Genomic DNA, 27,371 nt, shown 5'->3' on the forward strand with positions numbered 1-27,371 from the left:
CTTTTTATTTCAGTAACAGTTGGTGTTACTGAAATAAAAAGAAACGTGGTATCTCCAAAGTTCTACTGATCAGATTTCTTTGTCTCAGAACAGTATTGTCCATCTCTAGCATGGCATTGGTGATGTTTCACTCTTCACACGAGGGAGACGCCACTGTCAGAACAGAACAAGACAACAAAGTCTTTGTCCATGTCTGTAGCCTCCTGAGCGGTAAGACGTACTCGGTTACCTTTACTCGAGTCCTTTTTTAATCATTTTGTACATGTACCCATGAACACTTTACATTTATCGCAAATAAAATGTTTAAGAAATGTTGCATTGAGTGCTGCTTGGAGGTGGAGGCACAGCACATATGCCAGGCTCTAAGTGCAGCCGTCCGCAGTGTTGTGCGTTCATAAAGCAAAATGTTGGATTGCATGTTACCAAACTGGATAACATTAAAATTATTCAGAAAACAGGAACGTTTATTTGCATTTTTACAAGTTTTGTCCTTCCAATTACAATGACTTAAAAAAAAGGTAAATGGTCACATTTATATAGCACTTTTCTACCGTTAAGGCATTCAAAGCGCTTTACATCAAGGAAACAGTCATCCATTCACACACATTCACACACATTCACACACACTCACACTCACTCACACACAGTCACACACATTCACACACACTCACACACACACACACACACACACACACACACACACACACACACACATTCACACACATTCACACACATTCACACACAGTCACACACATTCACACACAGTCACACACATTCACACACAGTCACACACATTCACACACAGTCACACACAGTCACACACATTCACACACAGTCACACACATTCACACACATTCACACACACTCACACTCACTCACACACAGTCACACACATTCACACACACTCACACACACACACACACACACACACACACACACACATTCACACACATTCACACACATTCACACACATTCACACACAGTCACACACATTCACACACAGTCACACACATTCACACACAGTCACACACAGTCACACACATTCACACACAGTCACACACATTCACACACATTCACACACACTCACACTCACTCACACACAGTCACACACATTCACACACACTCACACACACACACACACACACACACACACACACACATTCACACACATTCACACACACTCACACACATTCACACACAGTCACACACATTCACACACAGTCACACACATTCACACACAGTCACACACAGTCACACACATTCACACACAGTCACACACAGTCACACACATTCACACACATTCACACACAGTCACACACATTCACACACAGTCACACACATTCACACACAGTCACACACAGTCACACACATTCACACACAGTCACACACAGTCACACACATTCACACACATTCACACACAGTCACACACAGTCACACACAGTCACACACAGTCACACACAGTCACACACATTCACACACATTCACACACAGTCACACACAGTCACACACATTCACACACATTCACACAAATTCACACACACTCACACACACACACACTCACACACATTCACACACATTCACACACTTTTACACACTTTCACACACAGTCACACACTCACACACACTCACACACATTCACACACATTCACACACTTTCACACACATTCACACACATTCACACACTTTCACACACACTCACACACACTCACACACTTTCACACACACTCACACACACTCACACACACTCACACACTTTCACACACACTCACACACACTCACACACACTCACACACTTTCACACACTTTCACACACTTTCACACACACTCACACACACTCACACACACTCACACACACTCACACACACACACACACACACACACACATACACACATTCACACACTTTCACACACATTCACACACACTCACACACTTTCACACACACTCACACACACTCACACACACTCACACACTTTCACACACTTTCACACACATTCACACACATTCACACACTTTCACACACATTCACACACATTCACACACATTCACACACTTTCACACACATTCACACACATTCACACACTTTCACACACTTTCACACACACTCACACACTTTCACACACACTCACACACTTTCACACACACTCACACACACTCACACACACTCACACACTTTCACACACTTTCACACACTTTCACACACACTCACACACACTCACACACACTCACACACTTTCACACACTTTCACACACATTCACACACTTTCACACACACTCACACACACTCACACACTTTCACACACTTTCACACACTTTCACACACACTCACACACACTCACACACACTCACACACTTTCACACACTTTCACACACATTCACACACTTTCACACACATTCACACACACTCACACACTTTCACACACATTCACACACTTTCACACACATTCACACACACTCACACACACTCACACACACTCACACACTTTCACACACTTTCACACACATTCACACACTTTCACACACATTCACACACACTCACACACTTTCACACACATTCACACACACTCACACACTTTCACACACACTCACACACACTCACACACACTCACACACTTTCACACACTTTCACACACATTCACACAGCAGATGTTCGCAAACACTGGGGCCCGTCACCTGAGGCAGCTGCGATGGCACCGCCAACCTGTGGGTCAGTGGATCTGACCGCTTGACCAGAGCAGGATTCCAACCGCCGCTCTTTGGATCAGAATACAAGCACTCTACCACCGAGCTACTGCTGCCCAACTGAGCTACTGCCGCCCCGATGAATAAACTATACAGCGGCTGTCTCATTGGATGTTGCTCTTTCTAAATGAAAACCTAATCCAGTCCGATTGTGATTCATTTGCTGGCATAGACACCAATACAAAGAATGCAGTTTTGCCCTGGAGGAATTACCAAATATTTAGGGAGTCCTGATGTGATCCTGGCTGGATCCTTGAAGTAAAGTGCAGGTAGACAAGCACTAATTATGATCATTTATTATTAAGCTTGCTCATAAATAGCATAAGTAAGCACTAATTATAGATTTTTTTTAAATATATGAAGTTACAAAATATGACTTCATGTTTTTGACGCAGTTAAAGCACATTATGATTTATTATTATGTTAGACAACTTGGGGGCCAAAGAGGCTCTCTTTCAAACTTAACATTTGACCGGTGTTTTGTCTTTTTAAAATGAACCAACACTTTTTTTTAAATGATAAATCTGATGTTTTTTCCTGATAGTTACTCTTACTTGAGTAGTGGTATCCTTAAATACCTTTTCACTCTATTCATTTCTTGGACCAATACTTTGTAGTTCTACTTGTACAATATTATTTTTTAGTAATTACTTTAATGCAATATTTGGAAACAGCTCAAGAGTTGTGATGTTATACTGCACACTATAATGTTGATATACTTTTTGCCTCACAATTTCAGTTAGATCAATACAACAGTGACATTTCTTTCTGTCCTCTGGTTAAATGTGCAGAACTTCAAAATGAAAGCAGTTCATTTCATCCTTAAATGCGCACTAATAAGAACAATCCCATGCCTGCTTAAGACTGCAATCAAAATGCTAATTACAAAGTCGCTGTGAGGACTGATCAACTTAGGTCCCATTAGTCTCTGTGTGAGCGCTCGCGGAACAAGGAGACAGGCCAAAGTCAAAAGTGCTCTTTCCTTCTCTTTCATCCACAGTTTAAGGTAAAATTTGCATAAAATGTTAGCATTAACATTTGCCTGTCTTAATTAAACCTGTTGTGGAATGTTATCGAGTACTCTTTCATTGAATTAGAAAATAGTATTTATGAAAAAAGGTCAACAGTCTAATAATAGTGTGCCTTTTGTTTCAGAATGAGCTTCACCTCTGTTTGACCCACCTGCTTTCCCAGATGAGGCTTCAGAAGCAGCCAAGATGTGGTTACTATGATGACGGACGGGGATGAAAATCTTTGAATTGAAGTCAATTGAGGGTGATCATTCTTTCTGAAAAGTACCAGCAGCATTCTGTTACAGCCAGCGTGACATATGGTCCAACTTCTGCTATTACTCTGCTATTTCTCTGGAAGTTTGCCGATTTATTACAAAAGATTTAGGTGTGTCTGGGTCTTGTTCACGGAAAGATATAGCGTGAGATTGACAGCGGCTGCAGTGATGCTGCACTGTTATGATGGAGAAGGAGCTGAGTCGAAAGGCAATGCTCTCGATTTACCAGTCAATCTACATTCCTACCCTCACCTATGGTCATGAGCTTTGGGTAATGACAGAAAGGACAAGATCGTGGATAAAAGCGGTCGAAATTAGTTTCCTCCGCCGGGTGACTGGGCGCTCCCTTAGAAATAGGGTGAGGAGCTCAGTCACACGGGAGGAGCTCGGAGTGGAGCCACTGCTCTGCTGGGGAGGTGTTCCGGGGAAAACCCAGGACACGCTGGGGGGACTATGTCTCTCGGCCTGCCAGGCAACGCCATGGGATCCTCCTGAAAAGCTGAAAGAACTGTCTGGGAGTTCTGCTCAGTCTGCTGCCCCTGTTGCCCCTGTGGCCCCTGTGGCTCCTGTGGCCCCTGTGGCCCCTGTGGCCCCTGTGGCCCCTGTGGCCCCTGTGCCCCTGTGGCCCCTGTGACCAGGGCCGGCCCTTCCACTAGGCCATATAGGCGGGTGCCTGGGGCGGCACTGCAGGGGAGACGCCGCCCTCTGGATTAAAAAATAAAAATAAAAAAATAAAAATATTTTTTTTTCTTTCTTTTTTTTGCTTGGTGGAGTTTTTTGCGCCCCCTTCTATGTATCCAAACACTATTTTGGAATTGACAACTGAATCTAATGAAAATTGTTATATATGTGTTTTTGCTTGGCAGAAGGGGAGTAGCTCGCCTAGGGCCCCAAATGTGCTGGGGCCGGCCCTGCCTGTGACCCAGCTTGGATAAAGCAGAAGGACGGATGGACACTTGTAAATGTCTTTATACCAGCCTCTGATATCACTCATGTGTATCGGAGTGGTTTTCATTTGCCAAACACCCTTTAATGTTTCATCATTTGCGATATTCTATGGTTTATCCCTATTTCTCCATTGTAATCACATTATGGTCCACTTCACTTTTGCCTCCATTCCAGACTTTTAAATGCATTTGTTATGAGTCCATACGCTCGATCAGTAGATCCACAAACCTGCACCGAAACCTCGTCCCGTAATTGCAGACAATTTGCTGGGAAAATTACACCTAAATTCAGCCAATCATGATCTTAATTCCAAACGGATGACCGTATAATTCATTATTGATGCCATCCCGTGAAGGAGAGAGGACAGTTACCGATCATCCTCGGGTGGCGACGCACATGCGCAGTCAGTGTCGATCTGCTCCCGCGCCAAACCGAGTCCAGTCTTTAAACTTGGAGCAGCAGCAGCGAGAGAGCCAGCGGCGTGCGCGGGATTCAAGTGGGATTCCACAGAGCCACAGCCGCGCTCGTGGCTCCAGCACAACGTCTGCCGTGACATGAGCGCGCGCGGGGCCGTGCGGAACGTCTGGGCGCGACGCTTTTTCACGCAAATCAATCGAGTCAATGGCGAAAGTTGATCAGGCGAAAAGCTCAGACCTTTTCCATCCTAATTGTGAGATGTGAGAGGAATTTCTTTGTTCAAGCAGCTCTACGTCTACGAGAGGATGTACGTGGGTGAGTCCCGTGTGACAATTCCATTTTATTGTGAGTGATTTTCCAATTTGTTGAGAAATAAATGTACAACGTGCATGATGTATTTAGTCTTTAATGCTGCTTCTGTTCTGAATTGATTTACACATGTTTTGGGGATAGAACTCATCATTATCGCAGTCTGCACAGATGACAGATAAGATAAGAGATATTACAGTACAACAAAGCTTTAAGTTACCAAACAATAACATTCTGAAATAAATTCCGGAATAGAAGTGAAACGTGTGATTTCAATAGAGAAACTACGAAAAATGAAGGTGTTTTTGTCAAATGAAAGCCACTCAGATACATAGATATTTACTATTGCTTTACTATTTACATTGATTTATTTACGAAAGTGATCATGATAAACACTTTGCATTTTCGATGTAGGCAAAATCCAGTGTTTAGGGTTTACTGCACAAAGGATCCAGCAATAGTTTTTCATTTTATCTACTGACAAAAATGCACAAATTTGAGGTTAGAAAATAGGATTGTATCTTTGTAACAGAAAAGTAAACATTTCTACCCTTGAAATTCCAATTCGTTGTAGATTTTCTCTGATGACATGACAATTTAAAGGGTCTCAACTGTCTATACTGTAACAATCCAGAATAGTGAATCTCATTGTAGTGCTGAAAGAACAGCTCCCGTGCCGTGGGCTCAGTGCGTGCAGACAGACGCGCAGAGAAAATCCTGCTGTTTTTCTGACTGTCTCTTTAGATGGCTCAGTGCCTGGATGTCAGAGGATTTGGGCTGGTGCGTCTGTCAGCTGCAGACTGGCACTGGAATGTCAATACGACTGGAAAAGACTTTGTTTATGACTGTGCAAGAGAAAACAGCTCCAGCGTCGGTCTCCGGACGCTTCTTTTTTGTGTGTGTTTTATGTCTTTTGGAAATGTCACAACAATGGGAATTCTTCTTCCTCTATGTTGTTTTTCATTCTGGTTGTGGTTATGTTATCCCTTGATGATGCTCAGATGGAGTTCGTGCCTGTTGCTCTGAACTGTGTTCACTCACTCAACCTAGAGGTTCACTCTGACCTGGGAAAACTGCCGTAACCTAATGTATTTATAAATCATCTTCACCTATTGTATTTATAAATGTGCTGTGTGAGTGGAAAGCCATGCTTCTGCCAGTCTACCCCAGGGCAGCTGTGACTACAGTTTACCTCACTGAGAATGAAGAGTAATCGAATAATGCATGGAATTGTTAACTTGTGAACCTTCCCTCCCCATCCTTTGGGATGCTGCTAAAGCAGTTTTGAGAGGAAAAATATAGGAATTGCTTCAGCAAAAAAGAAACAAAGGGAGAAAAAGCTTATTGATCAGCAAGAAAAACTAAAATTGCTGGAAGGAAAACATGACAAGAAGTGTAATCCTCAAATGAAAATTGAAAAGATAAGAAGAAAAATGAATGATTTGACAATTTCACAATAAATAGTTAGGAAAATGCTTTTTACCAAACAAACGAAAGTGGATCAAAATGTTGTTAATTATTAGCCTGGATACTTAAAAAACAACAAGCAGAAAGAATATTAAAAAAAAAAGAGTAATACAATCTTTAAAGACGATACTTCTTTGTATAGATAAGACTTCCTTCTATTAAAAAAAAAAACATTTTCCCAAAATCTCAGGTGATAAAGAAGATAATATAATTTTTTTGACACCCTCAATTTGCCTGTAATGACAGAAGAACAAAACAAAAAAACATACGAGCTGAAATAACAGTGTTGGAAAAACGTGAAAGGTGCAATCAAGAGTCTAAAGAACAATACATCTCCGGAAGTGCTTCACCTCAGAGTCGCTGTAAAAGAAACGTTTATCCGTCTGCTTTTAATAACTTTTAACGGGGCACAAAAAAATCCTTTGAGTTGGAAGGAAGTCATCATATCTCTAATACCTAAAGAAGGGAAGGACCAACTCGACGGTGCTTCATTTAGACCAATTTCAATTCTTAACTATCGTATTTACATCTCAATTATGTCCAAAAGAATGGAATAATACTCCCAAATTTAATTCACAATGATCGGACAGGATTTATTACTAAACGACAAACACAAGATAACATAAGACGATCCTTACACATAATGAACCATATAAAAAAACAACAAAACAAAGCTAAGATGCATAATAAGTCGAGATTCAGAGAAAGCTTTTGGTTCTGTAAGCTGGTCTTATTCATTTAAAGTACTGAGCAAATTTCAAACCGATGACTTAATCATAAAAGATATTAGGGCTCAGTCACTTGACAGACTTTGGAAAGAGGAGTGAGGCAGGGTTGTGATTGGTCCCAGTTTTGTACTTCAAACCATTAGCTCAATATATTAGACAATCGGAAACAGTTGATGGGACAGAGCATAAAATTGCCTGCTACGCAGCTGATGTCTTACTATATTTTACCAAACCAGAAATGTCCATACCTAATGTACAAAAACATTAGGCGACCGCTCTGTATTATCCATTTAAATGGCAAACAGATGCTGCCCGGTGGTCAAGTCAGGAAAGAAAGCGTGAAATGGGGGTTTGAGAGAGAAGGGAGGACATGCTGTATATTTTGTAAAAAATGTTTTAAAGTAAATTAAAGTAAGTAAAGTAAATGTTGATGAATGGAACAATCTCAATATTTTTATGGCAAGGCAAGAGAATCTGATTCAGAACTCTACAATAATCAAAAGAAAAAGGAGGTTGGGGTTTACCTTGTCTGAAAAATGACTTGGATTGCAAAATGGATTACAAAAGGCATAAACCTTTTTCACCGGATTGTAAATGATAATCACATGAAAGGTTTTGATATGTGCTGCCTGGTGGTGGAATGGTTAAGGAGGCAGCACATATGCCAGGTTCCACATGGAGCCGATCGCTTCTCTCTCATCCCCATTTCACAAGGTCACCAACCTTTTTAGGGTCGAGAGCTACTTCATAAGCACGGACTTGGTCGAGGGCTACCTGTTCAATTAGCCTTAATGGGCCTATAATTACATAACTATTAAAGTCTGTGAGTAAATATTTGATATAAGTGTATGTGGGGCATTTATGTGTGTATTTCTATTCATCATGCAATCTTAATTCATATTTTAAACCAGTTAGTGAACAAAACAACAGTTTAAAAAATAAAATCATGAAATCAGATAACTTTGTATTAAATCTAGCACTAACTCATGAGTAAATATAAGCAAAGGTGCAAAGCAAATATAAGACTGAGAGAGGCCCAAAGGGCCCCAAGGTGCCCGCGGGCGTCACGTTGGTGACCCCTGCACTAAGTTGTCTTGTCAAATAGAGCCTACAGGCAAAACAAAAAAGCTTTGATATGTTGAAAGAATCCTTTGACTTGGAGAAACAGGACTTTTATAGGTATTTACGAATAAGGAAATATTATAACCAAGAAATTAAGTATTACCACTATAACTCTCTTTATCAAGGCTTATGCATCAGAACTTTCAAAGGGAATAATATTTAAATTATTTCAATCCATTGCTCATCTGAACTACTACTCCACTAGATATATTCAAAACAAACGGAAAAAAGAAGGTAACCTTGTTTTGACAGAGGAAGAGTGGGAAAGTGTGTGAATGAATCACAAATTCTGTCTGGATGGAATTTTGTTGGAAAAATGTGTCACGTTTTTCACAACACCCTGTCAAAGTGCCCTTCATTCACAAGAAATTGAAAACTGTTGGAGAAAATGTGGCAGCAGGAGGCAAAACACTCTCACATGTTTTAAGATTGTCCTGCCACTCAAAAATATTGGACTGGAATTAATAATGCACTGCAGACTGTTTTTAATATTGTCAGACCACTCAGTTTTAGAACTTCTGGTATGTACTTGGTCCTCAAAACAACTAATACTTTTGGAAAGTACTTTTGGCAGCAGGAAAAAAGGCTATCACAAAGAAACGGCTGACACAGACATCACCATGACATAGTAACAGACGTCAGACAAATGGAAAAAATTTGATTCTTTAATAGACTTTGGCTTAAATGGGACTTGTACCATATGTAGGACATGTTGTACTTTTATTTATGTTCTGGCATACTGTTAATGTTAATGTTATCATTCATATTATTATGATTATGATATGATTTTTTGGTCTTGCTCTCTGGTTGTGTTCTTAGTTTTGTGTTTGTTTTTATTTCAGAAATTGTTAGCTGACTTAGACTCTAATCAACTATTAGAGCTGGGGAAGTTTTCCTGAAGCTGACCTGTTGAAAAGGGGCCACTTTTTTTTCGAAACTATTCATTAATTCTTTATAACAGAAGTGTATATTCTAATTTGTAGCCAAAAGAAAATATTTTTTTTCTCAAAAGGGCAAAAGTTTTTAGTTCCTGTTGACCATATTCAATTATTTCAACTTCAATTTGGAATCTGGAATAAAACAATAAAATGTTCTTTATTACTAATATTATTTCCACTCAAAATACTTTAGCCATTTAATGTTCCAGGTAGTTCCAGGATACATAAAGAAGTATAAGACAGCACCCTTGTATCTTCACAAACTGGTCCTTGTCTTCTGAGCCCATCTCTGTGGGTTTGAGAAGGAGAACAAATGAATAATTAACAAACCCATAATAACTATTTACTATTAAATCATAAATATATCCTTTGAAAGGTGAAAGTGCTCAAAATGGCACCCATAAACAGGTTGTTGCTCTGTCCGATCATTTCTGTGTCTTCTTTGACCTGTCTGTTTCTCCCAAACCTCCGGTTGGTCCTGCAGTTGTTCAGAGGAGACACATAAGTGATGGCACAGGTGCACTGTTTATGGAAATGATAAACTTTGAAAATGTCTCATGTTCTAATGTAAATGATTTGTTGAACTCTGTTACATCTAGTGTTTTGAATGTTCTGGACACCATCGCCCCTATAAAGGCTAAAATGGTTAAAAATAAGCAGAAGGCGCCGTGGAGAAATGATGATTCGGTCAGGGCACAGAAAAGGGAGTGCCGCAGGGCCGAACGGAAATGGCGCAAGTCAAAGCTCCAGGTTCAAAAAGAGATTTACAAAGAAAAGCTGAACATGTACAACCTAATCTTATGTAGAACTAGGGAAAGATATTTTTCTGAAATAATTGGAAGCTGCAGTAACAACTCGCGTGTCCTGTTTGCCACAGTAAACAGATTAACAAACCCTCCAGCTCAGCTGCCGTTAGAACTCATTTCCACATCCAAGTGTAATGAGTTTGCATTATTCTTTAATGACAAAGTTCAGGGCATTAAAAATGCTATAAATCCCACAATGCAAAAAATTACCCTAAAACCACCAAGACACTTAGAGCTAACTCACTTTGCACCAGTAACTGACAAAACTGTCCATGAGATCATCACCAGTCTGAGTTCATCTACATGCTGCCTTGATGTGTTACCCACCAAATTTCTAAAGTCTGTGCTGAACAGTTTGTTAGCACCATTCACTCACATAGTTAACATGTCGCTTCAATCTGGAACATTCCCAATGTCTTTGAAAACTGCGGTCATAAAGCCTCTCCTAAAGAAGAGCAGTCTTGATGCCGCAGTACTGAGTCATTACCGGCCCATCTCTAATCTGCCATTTTGGGGCAAAGTCCTTGAAAAGGTTGTTTACCAACAGCTCACAGATTTCCTCTTAATAAACAACTCATTTGATGTTTTTCAGTCAGGTTTTAGACTTCATCACAGCACTGAGACTGCTCTTGTCAAGGTGACAAATGACATCCGCCTGAACACTGACACGGGCAAAGCCTCAGTCTTAATTCTGTTAGATCTGAGTGCTGCTTTTGACACTGTCGATCATGGGATCCTCTTACAGAGACTAGAGGACTGGGTGGGCATCACTGGCACTGCCCTAAACTGGTTAAGGTCCAATCTGGAAGACAGGAAGTACTTTGTTGAAATTGGTAGCTGTGTCTCAGACCACATGACCCTGACCTGTGGAGTGCCCCAAGGGTCAGTCCTGGGTCCCCTTCTGTTCAACCTCTACATGCTGCCGTTGGGTCAGTTGATACGCAGTGAAAATGTGTCCTATCACAATTATGCAGACGACACTCAGATCTATGTTTCACTATCGGCAGGTGACTATGGACCAGTAGATTCACTCTGTCACTGCATCCAACAGATCAGTGTGTGGATGCAAAACAACTTTCTCCAGCTGAACTCAGACAAGACTGAAATAATCGTTTTTGGCCCACAGAAACAAAGAGAAAGTGTTAGCGGTCACCTCCAGAGTCTCGCTCTAAAACCTACAAACCAAATTAGAAATCTGGGGGTAATAATGGACTCAGACTTGAACTTTAATTGCCACGTCAAATCAATAACATCAGCAGCTTTTTACCATCTAAAAAACATTGCCAAAATCAAAAATATAGTGTCAAAACCAGATTTAGAGAGACTTATCCACGCGTTTGTCTCCAGTAGATTAGACTACTGTAACGGCCTGCTCACTGGTCTCTCCAAACGAGCTGTAAAACAGCTGCAGTACATCCAGAACGCTGCTGCTCGGGTCCTGACCAGAACCAGGAAGTATGATCACATTAGTCCTGTTCTCAGGTCTCTGCACTGGCTCCCTGTGGCTCAGAGAATAGACTTTAAAGCAGCTCTGCTTGTGTACAAGTCTCTCCATGGCCTAGCACCAAAGTACATCTTGGATATGTTAGTGCCATATGAACCATCTCGGACTCTGAGGACCTCAGGGACCGGCCTCCTGCTGGTGCCCAGAGTCAGGACTAAACATGGGGAATCTGCGTTTCAGTTTTATGCCGCTAAAATCTGGAACAGTCTTCCTGAAGATGTGAGACAGGGTTCTACTCTGACAATGTTCAAATCTAAGCTAAAAACAGTTTTGTTTAGCTGCGCATATGACTGAAGGGATTTTTTCTTTGCACTCCTCTCTTTTGTTTGTGATTTTATTAGTTTAGAAAATCAGTTGGATTGATAATTTTTAATTTAGTTAATTTTATTGTATTTCTGTTTCTGTAATTTCTTTGTGATTTGAATGCATTTTTCCTGCTGTGAAGCACTTTGAATTGCCTTGTGTATGAAATGTGCTCTACAAATAAACTTGCCTTGCCTTGCCTTGCCTTTGCTGACCGACACCAGCACATGCCAAACTGCCACTTCAGTGAAACTCAAGTGAATGCCCCAGGACAGGACGCTCAGCTTGGCACATTATGTAACAGAAATCTGGCGCCGGAGTCTAGACGTAGTGATGCTTATGAGACCTTTGCACAAAAATCACCCAGACAATTGTTGACAGACATGCCTCTAAATGTCCACTAATGTTTGTCTCACCGACTGTAAAAGAAACAGCTGGTCCCTGCGCTGTGTCCTCATTTTCACTCACACTGGTCAACCCTCCTTCTGTGTATATTCATTTAAATACACACATCTACAACTCCTCTTCACGTACAAATGTAAATCCTGCTAAGCTTCCGGCAACATCTTGATTGCACCATTGAACTCTTGACAAATCTTTCAACCTGTCCCTTACTTCCGTTACAGTCCTGATACTCTTCATCTTCATCGAGGAAGGATTTGCCGCGGCGCAGAAAACTAAAGGTATGATCGTGAGTGATAATCCCTGCAGTCTGATGTCATCTCTGAGCTCAGCGTCAGCGAGTTGTGTTTGGTGTCACCTCTTGCAGATGCCACGGCGCTGACAAAGGCAGCTGCTGCGCCGTCTCCGTCGCCGTCCCGCTATCGTCGCTGTGGCGCCTGGGAACGGAACATGGAGGGAGGCAGTTTCAGCTCTCCAAACTACCCTGACAAATATCCCCCAAACAAGGAGTGTCTGTATGTACTAGAAGGTAAATGCTCACATTGACAGGAGCCAGCAGGATAACTGTGTGAGCTGGTGCGACATTCGCTTCAATTAGCCGCTTGTCTGTTCGATTTTCATATTTACTTACATATTCTTATGATTCTTGGCCAGTACAGCCAGTCCCTCAGTAATTGAAGTGAAGTGGAGAAGTAATTATTGCATTATTTCCATGGAAACAAGCAGGAAGAGGCTTGTTTCTTCTCAAGCCAACTTTCTCTTTTGCTCAAGAAAGTTGCGCGGTGTAGTTTTAAAGCAACGCTACATAATTTTCTCCATAAATAGGTGGGCTCCTTATATAGGTAGGCTGGAGAAGGCTCCTCCAGACCAAGGACAAGTCAGGTTTGTGGAGATGCAAGGCCACTCACATTAAGGAAGCATGTTTTTCAAAGTCTATTTTTGATTAAAAAGTTGCATCTGGGGATTTAAATGGACTAAGTGGTCATTTTTAAATGATCTGAATAGGTTGCCTCATGTGTTCTAGACTCCATGTGTGTCTGGGCGTTGAAACAGTGTTGAAACCCACTGCTCCTCATTTAATTATAACTTGACACTTATATACACTTATATTTATGGTTATTTGTAAATGGCTACAATAAGAACACAAGTCACAGTAAGTTATAACATGTAAGTAACTAACTCATGCTAAAAGGATGTGAGCATTAAACATCCTCTTGTCCACAGCCCAGCCCAGGCAGAGGATAGAGCTGCAGTTCAACAAAACCTTCTACATCGAGGGCTCGTTTGAGTGTCGTTTTGACCACCTGGAGGTGCGGGACGGTCCCTTCAGCTTCTCCCCTCTAATCAACCGCTTCTGTGGGTCAGCCAACCCCGGCCTGGTGCTCTCCAGCGGACGCTTCATGTGGATACGCTTCTACAGCGACGAGGAGCTCGAGGGCATCGGTTTCCATGTTCAGTACAGCTTCACAGACGGTAGGACAAAGCAGACTGTTGGACTGTAGGGTGAATTTAAACTTGTAACGTACAATGTGCTGTGCTTAAGTCAGTTTAAGCGGTGGCAAATCACAAAGGCTGGACTCACATCTCCTTGCCACTGTGTAAGTGAGATGTAATGACTTTACGAGCCCTCCTCAGAAGTGTCCCTGGTCTTGGTGATGGGTAACACATTGTCGAAAAGAAAAGCAGAGCTGTATTGACTAATGTACTAAAATGTATAACTCAAATTTTATAAGGAAAAATGCTCAATACTCATAATAGAGGATTTTTGTAACCAATCTGAGTCTCATTTCCTCGTGGGATGGACAGCCGAGTATTTCTCCCACATGTCAATCATTCCCTGCGTGCTACTGCACACCTGCAGCCTCGTTCTGGCTCGTTCCCAGGATAGCAGCACGTTTCCCTGGCTGTGGCATGCGTGGTTGATATGCCGGTGTGTGTTTTGCGAAGCGAGCAGCAGGTTCCCTCAGTGAAGCTCCACGCTTCAGACCGCGAAGTACAAAAATGGCTAAGGGACCACAGAGAAAGACTTTGTTGAAACTGGCTCAGAAGAGACGGAAATCTGCTGAGACAAGAGTTGCGATGAGATCCGTTGCGCTAATAAACAAACGCACGTGTAGCAGCGGAGCGGTTGTTTGCTCATGCAAGAGGCTTGATGGGAGGCGGCCTCTCGGAAAGAACAGGAGGGTGGGGGGTGAGTGTGGTGAGTGTGCGCACACGCGCATTTTTAAAGAAGAGACTAACAGTCGGTTGAGTTCTCAAATCGGTAAAAAATCCTCTATTCAACCTTTAAAAAACCTTTTCAGACAATAGAACAGTAAATAATTGTACTTTGTTTATGTTACCATGTGGTTCTGATAAAGTGCATGATCATTCTATAACTGTTTAGGAAAAATCTATTTTTTTCCTGATTTTATTAGTTACAGTGGATATGGAAAGTATTCTGACCCCTTTAAATGTTTCACTCTTTGTTTCATTGCAGCCAGAAATGTAAACGTTTTTGCAAATGTATTAAAGAGGAAAAACTGATTTTTTTTTATCTCACTAGTATTCAGAGCCTTTTCTCAGTACTGAGTAAAAACACCTTGAGCTTGTACAGCCATGAGTCTTCTAAGGAACGATGCTACACGTTTTTCACACCTGGCAAGAATCTGCCATTCTTCCTTGCAGATCCTCTCCAGTTCCGTCAGGTTGGAAGGTGAATGTTGGTGGACAGCCATTTTCAGGTCACTCCAGAGATACTCAGTTGGGTTTAGGTCAGGGCTCTGGCTGGGCCAGTCCAGAAGGCTCACAGAGTTGTTCCGAAGCTGTGTGCTTGGGGTCATGGTCTTGTTGGTCCCCCATAGCATGATGCTGCCACCACCACCATGTTTCACTGATGGGATTGTATTGGGCAGGTGATGAGCAGTGCCTGGTTTTCTCCACACATACCACAGACCAGGGAGTTCTTCATGTGTTTTTTGGCAAACTCTATGCAAGCGTTCATGTGTCTTGCACATCTCTGGCCACTATGCCATAAAGCCCCAACTGGTGGAGGGCTGCAGTGATACTTGACTTTGTGGAACTTTTTCCCATCTCATAGTAGAAAAAGCTTCAGTTGTAGTCATCTGGACTCAGTTAGAAAAAATAGACGTTTCGACTCTCATCCAAGAGTCATTGTCAATAAAAGAATTTAGATCGAGAACTCCGATATTAATACTGTTCTGTGGTAAGACCCGCCCATTGGGCGGAGCCTTCCTGAAGTAGCAAGAGTTGTTTGTTTCAACAGAAACTCCCCCCTTGTATCTACCGAGCTAGCCTATTCAGAATTTTAATGGGCTATTAGAATCCTCTTTGTCTTTGTGAGACCCTGGCTCAACCACCCTGAGTACCTGATTAGCATCTACATGTCCTGGTCTTGGTCCTCTACCTTTCCAGGGGTTCAGTATCCCATTATAAATAACAGGAAGATTAAACCTTAGCCCTCCATTTCTGTTTAAAGAAGGTCTTTCTTTTTTAACAAAAATAGCTTCCTTGACTCCTCTTTCAAACCATCTTAAAACCTTCACCTCACCAAGATGGAGATGCACGGCGCTCTGAGGTCCTGAACTTGTATTTCTTCTGTGCTGATAGAGCCTCTTGTGTAGAGGCTGTTTTGTCTCACCTATGTAACGTTCTTTACAACTTTCTTCACTGCATTGGATCGAATAAACTACATTGCTCTGTTTTTGAGTCGGCAACTTGTCCTTAGGATGAACCAATTTTTGTCTTAAAGTGTTTCCTGGTTTAAAATAAACAGGGACTTTGTGTTGTCTAAAAATTCTCTGCAGTTTTTCCGACAGGCCAGACACATAAGGGATAGAAACACCCTTCCTTCTCTGTTCAGTTTCCCTTTTGTCCTGCTTCTTGGTTCTCTTCACTCTGTTGAGAGCCCAAGCGGGGTAACCACAGGCTGAGAGGGCATTTCGGACATGTTTTTCCTCTTTCTTCTTGCCCTCTGAGCTGGTGGGCACACCTTGAGCTCTGTGTTGTAAGGTTCTGATCACACCCAGCTTGTGCTGTAGTGGGTGGTTGGAACCAAAGAGCAGATACTGGTCCGTGTGTGTAGGTTTCCTATATACTTCTATTTGGAGTTTCCCGTCCTCTCCTCTGATCGTGGAACACTCAAGAAAGGCCAAGCGATTCTCCTTAGCGTCTTCTCTTGTAAACCTAATATGTGGGTCCACAGCATTGATGTGATCAGAGAAGGTTTCTTAAAGTGTTTCTTTAAGGTTGTCTTAAAGAAACACTTTAAGACAAAAACTGGTTCACCCAAAGGACAAGTTGCCGACTCAAAAACAGAGCAATGTAGTTTATTCGATCCAATGCAGTGAAGAAAGCTGTAAAGAACGTTACATAGGTGAGACGAAACAGCCTCTACACAAGAGGCTTTATCAGCACAGAAGAAATACTAGTTCAGGACCACAGAGCGCCGTGCATCTCCATCTTGAAGCTTCTAATCACTCGTTTGAAGACGGTGAGGTGAAGGTTTTAAGCAGGGAGAAAAGATGGTTTGAAAGAGGAGTCAAGGAAGCTATTTTTGTTAAAAAAGAAAGACCTTCTTTAAACAGAAATGGAGGGCTAAGATTCAATCTCCCTGGTATCTATAATGGTATACTGAACCCCTGGAAAGGTAGAGGACCAGGACAAGGACATTTAGATGCTAATCAGGTACTCAGGGTGGTTGAGCCAGGGTCTCACAAAGACAAAGAGGATTCTAATAGCCCATTAAAAATCTGAATAGGCTCGGTAGATACAAGGGGGGAGTTTCTGTTGAAACAAACAACTCTTTCTACTTCAGGAAGGCTCCGCCCAATGGGCGGGTCTTACCACAGAACAGTATTAATATCTGAGTTGTCGATCTAAATTCTTTTATTGACAATGACTCTTGGATGAGAGTCGAAACGTCTATTTTTTCTAACTGAGTCCAGATGACTACAACTGAAGCTTTTTCTACTATGGAACACGCCTGGACGAATGAGGGATTACACCGACATATTTTTCCCATCTCCTTACTGCATCTCTGGAGCTCAGCCACAGGGATCTTTGGGTTCTTCTTTACCTCTCTCACCAAGGCTCTTCTCCCATGATAGCTCAGTTTGCCGAGCCAGGTCTAGAAAGGGTTCTGGTCGTCCCAAACTTCTTCCATTTAAGGATTATGGAGGCCACTGTGCTCTTAGGAACCTTGAGTGCTGCAGAAATTATTTTGTAACCTTGGCCAGATCTTTGCCTTGCCACAGTTTGTCTCTGAGCTCCTTGGGCAGTTCCTTCAGCTTCATGATTCTCATTGCTCTGACCTGCACTGTGAGCTGTAGGTCTTATATAGACCGGTGTGTGCCTTTTCTAATCAAGTCCAATGAAGAACATCTCAAGGAGGATCAGGAGAAATGGACCGCATGTGAATTAAACATGAGTGTCACAGCAAAGGCTCTGAATCTTTTTTGATAAATTTGCTGTCAAGATGGTGGTGTTGAGTGTCCATAAATAAATAAAATGTACATTTGAATCGCAGCAAAGATTGAAAACTGTAAACATTTTGGAAAAATATTTTATTTGTGATTTCTCTGACAAATATTGCTGTTGCTTAGATAGTGTAACGATTTCTGTTTTTATTATATGATTAAGTGCACATTTTAAACTCCTCGTTGAGCTTTAACATTTTAGAGAAGACATATGAACTGCTGAACTAATAAAAGAACATTGTCGAGGATTAACTACAGATACTACTACTACTACTACTACTACTGACTGATATTTTATCTGTCATTCTATCTAAATAACTGATGCCCTTTTTGATTTAATAACTCAAATAGCAGTTTTGATCTGATTGTTATATATTGTGTTGCTCTAATGTCATTTTTTATCAAACAGAAAAGTAACACAGATCTTTCAAATGGCTTACGTTTGTCTTCTTTGTCTGTGAACTCAGATCCTGAATTCCACTTACATGTTGGAGGTCTTTTAAACCCCATCCCAGGTAAATCCTTACTCATTTTCAAATGTTTTTTTTGTGGGGCCGGGCTGCAGTGTGGGGCTGGGCTGCAGTGTGGGACTGGGCTGCAGTGTGGGGCTGGGCTGCAATGTGGGGCTGGGCTGCAGTGTGGGGCTGGGCTGCAGTGGGGCTGGGCTGCAGTGTGGGGCTGGGCTGCAGTGTGGGGCTGCAGTGTGGGGCTGGGCTGCAGTGTGGGGCTGCAGTGTGGGACTAGATTGCAGTGTGGGGCTGGGCTGCAGTGTGGCGCTGGGCTGCAGTGTGGGGCTGGGCTGCAGTGTGGGACTAGGTTGCAGTGTGGGGCTGGGCTGCAGTGTGGGGCTGGGCTGCAGTGGGGCTGGGCTGCAGTGTGGGGCTGGGGTGCAGTGTGGGGCTGGGCTGCAGTGTGGGGCTGGGCTGCAGTGTGGGGCTGGGCTGCACTGGGGCTGGGCTGCAGTGTGGGGCTGGGCTGCAGTGTGGGGCTGGGCTGCAGTGTGGGGCTGGGCTGCAGTGTGGGGCTGCAGTGTGGGGCTGCAGTGTGGGGCTGGGTTGCAGTGTGGGGCTGGGCTGCAGTGTGGGGCTGGGCTGCACTGGGGCTGGGCTGCAGTGTGGGGCTGGGCTGCAGTGTGGGGCTGGGCTGCAGTGTGGGGCTGGGCTGCAGTGTGGGGCTGCAGTGTGGGGCTGCAGTGTGGGGCTGGGTTGCAGTGTGGGGCTGCAGTGTGGGGCTGGGTTGCAGTGTGGGGCTGGGTTGCAGTGTGGGGCTGCAGTGTGGGGCTGGGTTGCAGTGTGGGGCTGCAGTGTGGGGCTGCAGTGTGGCGCTGGGCTGCAGTGTGGGGCTGGGCTGCAGTGTGGGGCTGGGCTGCAGTGTGGGGCTGGGCTGCAGTGTGGGGCTGGGCTGCAGTGTGGGGCTGCAGTGTGGGGCTGCAGTTTGGGGCTGGGCTGCAGTGTGGGGCTGGGCTGCAGTGTGGGGCTGGGCTGCAGTGTGGGGCTGGGCTGCAGTGTGGGGCTGGGCTGCAGTGTGGGGCTGCAGTGTGGGGCTGCAGTTTGGGGCTGGGCTGCAGTGTGGGGCTGGGCTGCAGTGTGGGGCTGGGCTGCAGTGTGGGGCTGGGCTGCACTGGGGCTGGGCTGCAGTGTGGGGCTGGGCTGCAGTGGGGCTGGGCTGCAGTGTGGGGCTGGGCTGCAGTGTGGGGCTGGGCTGCAGTGTGGGGCTGGGTTGCAGTGTGGGGCTGCAGTGTGGGGCTGGGCTGCAGTGTGGGGCTGCAGTGTGGGACTAGGTTGCAGTGTGGGGCTGGGCTGCAGTGTGGGGCTGGGCTGCAGTGTGGGGCTGGGCTGCAGTGTGGGGCTGGGCTGCAGTGTGGGGCTGCAGTGTGGGGCTGGGCTGCAGTGTGGGGCTGCAGTGTGGGACTAGGTTGCAGTGTAGGGCTGGGTTGCAGTGTGGGGCTGGGCTGCAGTGGGGCTGGGCTGCAGTGTGGGGCTGCAGTGTGGGGCTGCAGTGTGGGGCTGGGCTGCAGTGTGGGGCTGGGCTGCAGTGGGGCTGGGCTGCAGTGTGGGGCTGCAGTGTGGGGCTGCAGTGTGGGGCTGGGCTGCAGTGTGGGGCTGGGCTGCAGTGTGGGGCTGGGCTGTCTTTAAGTTGTTGCCTATAGTTGTGCCTCTGACAGAGTATTATGAGTGAGTATGTGGTACTGCAGGTGTATCCACGTCATGATTATATGTGTGTGCTCTGTTGGCTGTTCAGACTGTCAGTTCGAGCTGTCGGGGCCTGATGGTATGATCCGCTCCAGTCAGGTGGACGAGGACAACAAGGTGAAGACTGACCAGGCTGTGGACTGCATCTGGACCATTCAAGCGCCCAAGAACCACCGCGTACGCCTCCACTTTCCTCCTCCTGTTTGTGTGTAGTGTTTGGAACTGAGCGTAGGAGAAGGAGGAGTTAAGCACATACACGCATACATGCATGCATACACAGGAGGCTTAAGATTATCAATGGTCATCCTGGCCACATCTGCTGGTCATAGTTTCTATATCCCCGCATAATCCATGTGCCTAAGTTGACCTCATGTCTTCAACCATTATTACATCTGATGAAACAAGCATATCGTAAACATGATGTAATATGGATTCAAAATACTCTTATTAGGCCTGAAGTGCCCAACTTTATTCTTGTAAATGAGGAGCATATTATACTTTTACTCACAGAGTATCCTGTAAAAGCAGTACTTTTTGACACAATCAGACCGCTGCATGCTGTCTGCAACTATATTATAAATAATAATAAAAGATATATATGATAATAAAGTATTTTATCTTGCATAAACCTGACAGTTTGAGCCAAATGCATCGCTTGATTTACTGTCCTCATAAATCCATTAGTCTTCTCTTAAACAGACAAGCAAAGTAATGAATACAAACCAGGGTGAAGAGCAAGAGAGTCTGCTTCATGTGAGAGCTGGTTATTCAAGATAAACGTACTTATGATTTTTGCCTGACCAGTATTGTGCTTAGATTTGAGATTTATACTTTTGTTATAGGATTCTGTTCACATTAGCACACAAGCATCTTGGAAAAAGAGTGAAATAGGCCTAAGAACTGACAAACTAATAGAAGAAGGAGGTTTGTACAAATCTTAACTACATGGTTAGCAGTTTTTGTGCAGAATCAGACTGAAATGATGGTACGATTGCGTCCAATAAAATTGTGAGTTCGATTTCTATTAATTGTGCAGTCCTAATTTGTACACAACTGTACAGATGTTTTGGTGAGATGTAAAAAATGCTGTTAAAGCCGGAGTATGTAACTTTTTAGCCAAAACACCTGTCCTCCTGTCTCTGCTTCTGTCTCTGTTCCTGTCTCTGCTCCTGTCCTGCTCCTGTCTCCCTCACCTACTCTAAGTGTGCTTTTAAAGAGTTTAGATTGCCTCGTTTGCTCCTAGATCGCCAAAATTCACTTTCCACCTTCTAATGTTAACAAAGTGTTTCTGGATTTTTGTGTGAAATACACTTTATTATAAAACCCTGTTACTGATATTGACAATTAAATTGATGTGGTCTTCATAAAATATCTCTTCAAAACAACCTTTACAATATCTACATTTCGATGTATTGCCCACCTCTACAACATATACCGATATTTAAATCAGTTTGTGTCCGTCAGATTTACCTTCACTTTCTGGAGTATCAAATGGAGAACTCCAACGAATGTAAGAAGAACTTTGTGGCCATTTACGACGGCAGTAACGCGATCGAGGACCTCAAGGTAAAACATGAAGACAAAGATTCTTGTTCTAAGCCATTTGAACTGCAAAAGCTCTGTAGCAATTGTCCTACAGAACATAGCAGCAATGAGCTCCCACACCGGCTGAAGACCCGCTAAAGGTGTGGGGTCTGTTGCAGGCCAAGTTTTGTAGTACAGTGGCTAGCGACGTGATGCTGGAGACGGACCTGGGCGTGGTGCGCATGTGGGCCGACGAGGGCAGCCGTCTCAGCCGCTTCAGGATGCTCTTCACCTCCTTCGCAGAGCGTGAGTCCCCAACATTTAGATTTAATATACAGTATAACATGCAGCAGCAGGGTTTCCCCGCAATGTTGTGCTGGGACTGGGGGTTGCATAGGCAATCGTTTTATTGAAACTATTTTTAAACACTAGTTATCTTTATGTTTGTGATAAAACAGAAGCAAGAAGTCTAACAAATTGAGAACTAAAGATTTCAGTAGTCATGGACACTGTTTTAGAAATGAAGATGTTTCCCTGGTCTGAGCAGCAGCATTTATACTCTCCTGAGCTCTGATTGGTCCTGCCCTAAGGGAGGTTGTTGTTGTTGTTGTTGTTTTATGGCGGTTGGCATCCGAGTGTTGCATTACCGCCAGACTTTATTCCTCAGACGTTTCGTAGTCCTCAGTGTTCCAACTGAAACTTGCCCTGTCCCTTTTACAAAGTCTCTATGCCAAACAGCGCCCTCTTGTGGAGGAACTCTTCCATTGGAGTAACATGACTAATGTAGTGGTGCTTTGGGTCTGTCTGTGTGTGTGTGTGTGTCTGCGTGTCTGCGTGTGTGCGTGTGTGTTTGTGTGTGTGTGTGCGTTTGCGTGTGTGTGTGTGTGTTTGCGTGTGTGTGTGTGTGTTTGCGTGTGTGTGTGCGTGTGTGTTTGCGTGTGTGTGTGTGTGTGTGTGTGTGTGTGTGTGTGTTTGCGTGTGTGTGTGCGTGTGTGTTTGCGTGTGTGTGTGTGTGTTTGTGTGTGTGTGTGTGTGTTTGCGTGTGTGTGTGCGTGTGTGTTTGCGTGTGTGTGTGTGTGTTTGTGTGTGTGTGTGTGTGTTTGTGTGTGTGTGTTTGTGTTGCAGCTCCGTGTGTTGGCGGCTCCTTCTTCTGTGACAATAACATGTGCATCAACAACTCGCTGGTGTGTAATGGCATCCAGAACTGTGTGTTCCCCTGGGACGAGAACAACTGCAAAGGTATGGAACTCCTGTCACGAGGAAGTCCGGCCAGCGCGGGGTCACGGCTGTGATGGCACATGTAAGGATTAAACAGGACTGAACCAGGACTAAACCAGGGATAAACCATGACTAAACCAGGACTGAACCAGGACTAAACCAGGACTAAACCAGGAATGAACCAGGACTAAACCAGGACTAAACCAGGGATAAACCATGACTAAACCAGGACTGAACCAGGACTAAACCAGGACTAAACCAGGACTAAACCAGGACTAAACCAGGACTAAACGAGGACTGAACCAGGACTAAACCAGGACTAAACCAGGACTAAACCAGGACTAAACCAGGACTAAACGAGGACTGAACCAGGACTAAACCAGGACTAAACCAGGACTTAAACGGGACTATTATGACAACCTTCAGTGAAGTACTGTACTGTATAAGTAAGTAAGTATATAAGATTTGAGAGTATTCATGGTGACACATAATACAAAATCACTACATTTGACTTTTAATAGTTCTCAGATACCGGTATGATTACTTTGACTTTTACATGACAATGCATCTGTAACAAAGTGTACTTTTTGCTCCACTGACAACCTTTCAAATATATTTTGCCACTGTTGAATTTGCAGTACATTCCCGAGATGATTGAAAATACAACCACTTTGTAAGAGTACTCTTACAAAGAGTACTCTTACAAAGTAAAAGTTTTAACTGAGGTCAAAACTTGAGTCAAAAAAGTTTTTTTTGTATTTGATTGTATGCTTATTTATTTGAAGAGAAAAAGTCCAAAGGTCTTCTGTTCCACCTGACCAAGACTCATGGCTCCATCATCTGCGTGTCCACTGGGCTGGTGCTGCTGCTCTTCGTCGTGTCCATCTTGCTGCAGGTCAAGCAGCCTCGCAAAAAGGTTAAACAAATGCACACATGTTTTATGTAAAGTCCATAGAATCCTGACTTGTATGTTTCTGTTTGTGAAGGTTCTGGTGCGGAAGAACATGTCCCTCAAAGCGGAACGTCAAGAGGAGCTTGACCCTCCACACTATGAGCTGTTCTCTTTCAGAGACAAGGTGACTGAACCACTGTATTATTCATTATTCATGATAATTGCTTGGTAAAACTTGTAACTTAATTTATTTTTTACTGACTAAATTACTAAAACTGTGTTGTGAGCTGTGTGTTCAGCAAGAGCAGCCAGAATATCTATCATATTATCAAAGAAAATGGTTTTGCAGGACAATTTTTACAATTTTTAGAGGTAAAAATTTGTGTTGTAATAAGTGTAGCTTATTCAAAATGTTTGCGTACACATAGCTGTAACGCATGTATCGTTGTCACGATACTAACATTTCAAACATGATGTCAATACTATGGACTTGGCTCGATACTTGATACTAGGGCTGCCACTAACAATTGTATGATTAACTGATAAATCAAGCAATTATCCTTTTGATTATTTGATCTGTTGTTTAGATCACAAAAGACACATGAATATGAGATTTGTCCCAGATGAAGCTAAAGTGAAGCTGCTTGAGGGCGTCCTGATGGAGAATATTTACAGACAATCAGGTTTAGCTTTTTTTTTTTTTAAAACACAGTAGATGTATATATTTTCCTGACAAAGGCTTTAAACACAAAATGATAATGAAAAAACACCACTTTTAAAGACAGTAGTACTTTCTTTATGTTACCATGTGGCTCAAGATCATTATAAAACTGTCCAGGAAAGGTCCAATTGTGTCCTCTCTGTTTGCTGTTCCTTTTTAAAGCTTTCTCTGTCTGCAGGACGCCCCGGCCGACATTGGAGTCTTATCTGAGGAGCTCCAGTCCCTGCAGGCTCTCCGCCGCTCCTCCTTGAGCTCGCGCTGCATTCGCGAGCACCACTGTGGTTCTCAGGCCTCCATCAACTCCCTCAAGCCCGTGCAGGTTCCGCTGATGCTGGGCAGAGGGTCCCTGGATCTGACCCCCTTCAGAGGAGAGCTCCAGGGCACACTACCCCCCCTGAGGGACGGGCACAGCAGCAGCTTGAGGAAGAAGAGCTGGCCCAGCGTGCAACCGGGCCGGGTCCAGTCCCATCAAAGCTCTCTGAGCAGGCAGGACAGGGTGATGGAGGAGGAAGAGGAAGATGAGGAAGATGGACGATACGACATGTACGTGCGCAGAGCGGGCAGTAGAAGAGCCAACGTGGAAATGGCACAGCAGAGATCCCTGTCCATGGATTTTTGAACTTTTTGTCCTACAATGTCAAAGTATTGACTATATTATTTATGAACCATGAGGCATCATTTGGTTAATACTCCAAAGTGTTGTATTGTATTGTTTATATAGAGCAAATTAAGTTATTTTATTTTCCTCAGAAATAGCAAAGATTATGATTAAAGATGGACTTTTGGGAGCGTTTTACTATACCTGGAGTATATAGCTTCTTTCAGACTAGTTTGATGAATCCTGGTTCGAAAAGTCCTCTCCTCTCCTCTGAGTCTCAGAAAACACACATTCCAAATTTACCAGATTTATTAAATCAAAGGTTGGCCTCCGAGGTCTCCTGTGCTGTTTTTAAGTCCATAAATCCTCTCCAGAGTGTTTCTGTCTCAAGTCGCGTTCATTACAACTGCAAGCTTATGTAAGCAAATGGGAAAAGCTATGTTTAGGTTTAATCCCCCGTGGTAATTCCCTCTGCTTCACAAATCCTGATATAAAGTAATGTCTGCTTTTCAATACATACATTATTTTAAGTTCTAAACATGAGATGCCAAAGCAAAGTTACACAAGCACACGTTTAAAAGCCAATAACAAGACAAATCAACTTTACAGCCTGGTTTAGTTAAAACAGATTTATTGTATTTTATTCTATTGTGATCTTCTTTTTTCTTCCACTGGTTGTTACACAAGAAGGATTTTGCTGGTCCTGATTACCCACCACCACCACCACCACCACAAGCAGTACTTTTACTTCCACGAGCAAAGGCAAACGAGCCCCCATGAAGGGCCCATCCCACCCATCACACTACCATTCACTGCGCCCCCTTCAGGCTAAAGTCAGCCTCCAAAACTCAACCAGGTCGAGGTGGAACATGTAAATAAACCCCTCGCTGTTGCCCCCACATAAAAATAAATAAATGAATCTTTTAACCTGATGTACAATTTTTTTCCTCACACAAACACACACACTTTATTAAGTTTGTATAGTATTTGATTTGGTATTTTGACTATAAAGCTTTATGCACCGTATCGTATATTGTAATTATCTGTCACTTTGTCACTCATTTTCTATATCCTCTAAAGGTGCACTATGAAACTTTTCTGATGAAGGTCCCGCCATCTGCTTGTCTCCATTCAGATGTTATTGATTTGCCTGAAATGTTCCGCATTGTGACATTAAACATATCTATGACCTTGCATTTGTTTTTAATTGCTAACAAAATCACTCGTCTCCATGGGGATAGATATGTTTAATCATAGTTTAATCCTGTATCTTAGAACATTTCTGGCACATCACCATGACATCTCCATAAAAAATTAACCCTCTGCCGGAAATGTTAGCTGTTAAAAGCTTTAAATGAAACAAACAAACAAACAAACAACAACAACAACCACCCTATTTTTAAACAAAGGCCTACATGAACCTAGTAGTTGCAGCCTTTCTGGGTCTAATTCCATAAGACACCACAAGAGGTCAGCAGCGGACCACAGAATAGGCTTTACATGTTCTTTATGTGCCCATTTTGAATATGGTGGATTTTTATTTTTTTATTCGACCTATGTTTTCAGCAGGAACTATCTGAAGTGTGGTGTGAGAGCTTTTCAAATATCTGATGAAGGCAACAAAACAAAATAAGAACAGAAAGAGAACAGCAGACAAAAGCAAAGCCAGCAGAACATCCAACGAGAGAAACAAATGTAACAAACCAAACATCTCATTTAGACCACAGTCATTCAAATCTAGTCCAGATGTATTATATAATGTCAGTGCCAGGATATG

The 27,371-nt window shown here is 43.2% G+C and overlaps 1 protein-coding gene across 1 annotated transcript; it reads left to right on the forward strand.

Moving 5' to 3' along the window:
- Positions 1 to 5,539: 5,539 nt before the first annotated feature.
- neto2b (neuropilin (NRP) and tolloid (TLL)-like 2b) lies at positions 5,540 to 25,773 on the forward strand. Its single transcript, XM_072435539.1, has 12 exons — positions 5,540 to 5,708; positions 13,197 to 13,253; positions 13,340 to 13,501; positions 14,197 to 14,445; positions 18,917 to 18,964; positions 20,691 to 20,818; positions 22,106 to 22,207; positions 22,345 to 22,471; positions 23,291 to 23,404; positions 24,169 to 24,299; positions 24,370 to 24,459; positions 25,175 to 25,773. Exons 1-12 carry the CDS (start codon positions 5,699 to 5,701, stop codon positions 25,613 to 25,615), a joined length of 1,659 nt encoding a protein of 552 aa, XP_072291640.1. The 5' UTR covers positions 5,540 to 5,698; the 3' UTR covers positions 25,616 to 25,773.
- The last annotated feature ends 1,598 nt before the right edge of the window (positions 25,774 to 27,371 follow it).

This window comes from Eucyclogobius newberryi, unplaced genomic scaffold, assembly GCF_026437365.1.
Source record: "Eucyclogobius newberryi isolate DKJ021-1_F unplaced genomic scaffold, fEucNew1.0.hap1 SCAF_7, whole genome shotgun sequence".
NCBI classification, from domain to species: Eukaryota; Metazoa; Chordata; class Actinopteri; order Gobiiformes; family Gobiidae; genus Eucyclogobius; species Eucyclogobius newberryi.

Coding starts and splice junctions, on each gene's coding strand:
- neto2b (XM_072435539.1), top strand. Junction 20,819..22,105: donor AAGCGCCCAAGAACCACCGC/GTACGCCTCCAC, acceptor TGTGTCCGTCAG/ATTTACCTTCACTTTCTGGA. Junction 22,472..23,290: donor CTTCACCTCCTTCGCAGAGC/GTGAGTCCCCAA, acceptor TTTGTGTTGCAG/CTCCGTGTGTTGGCGGCTCC.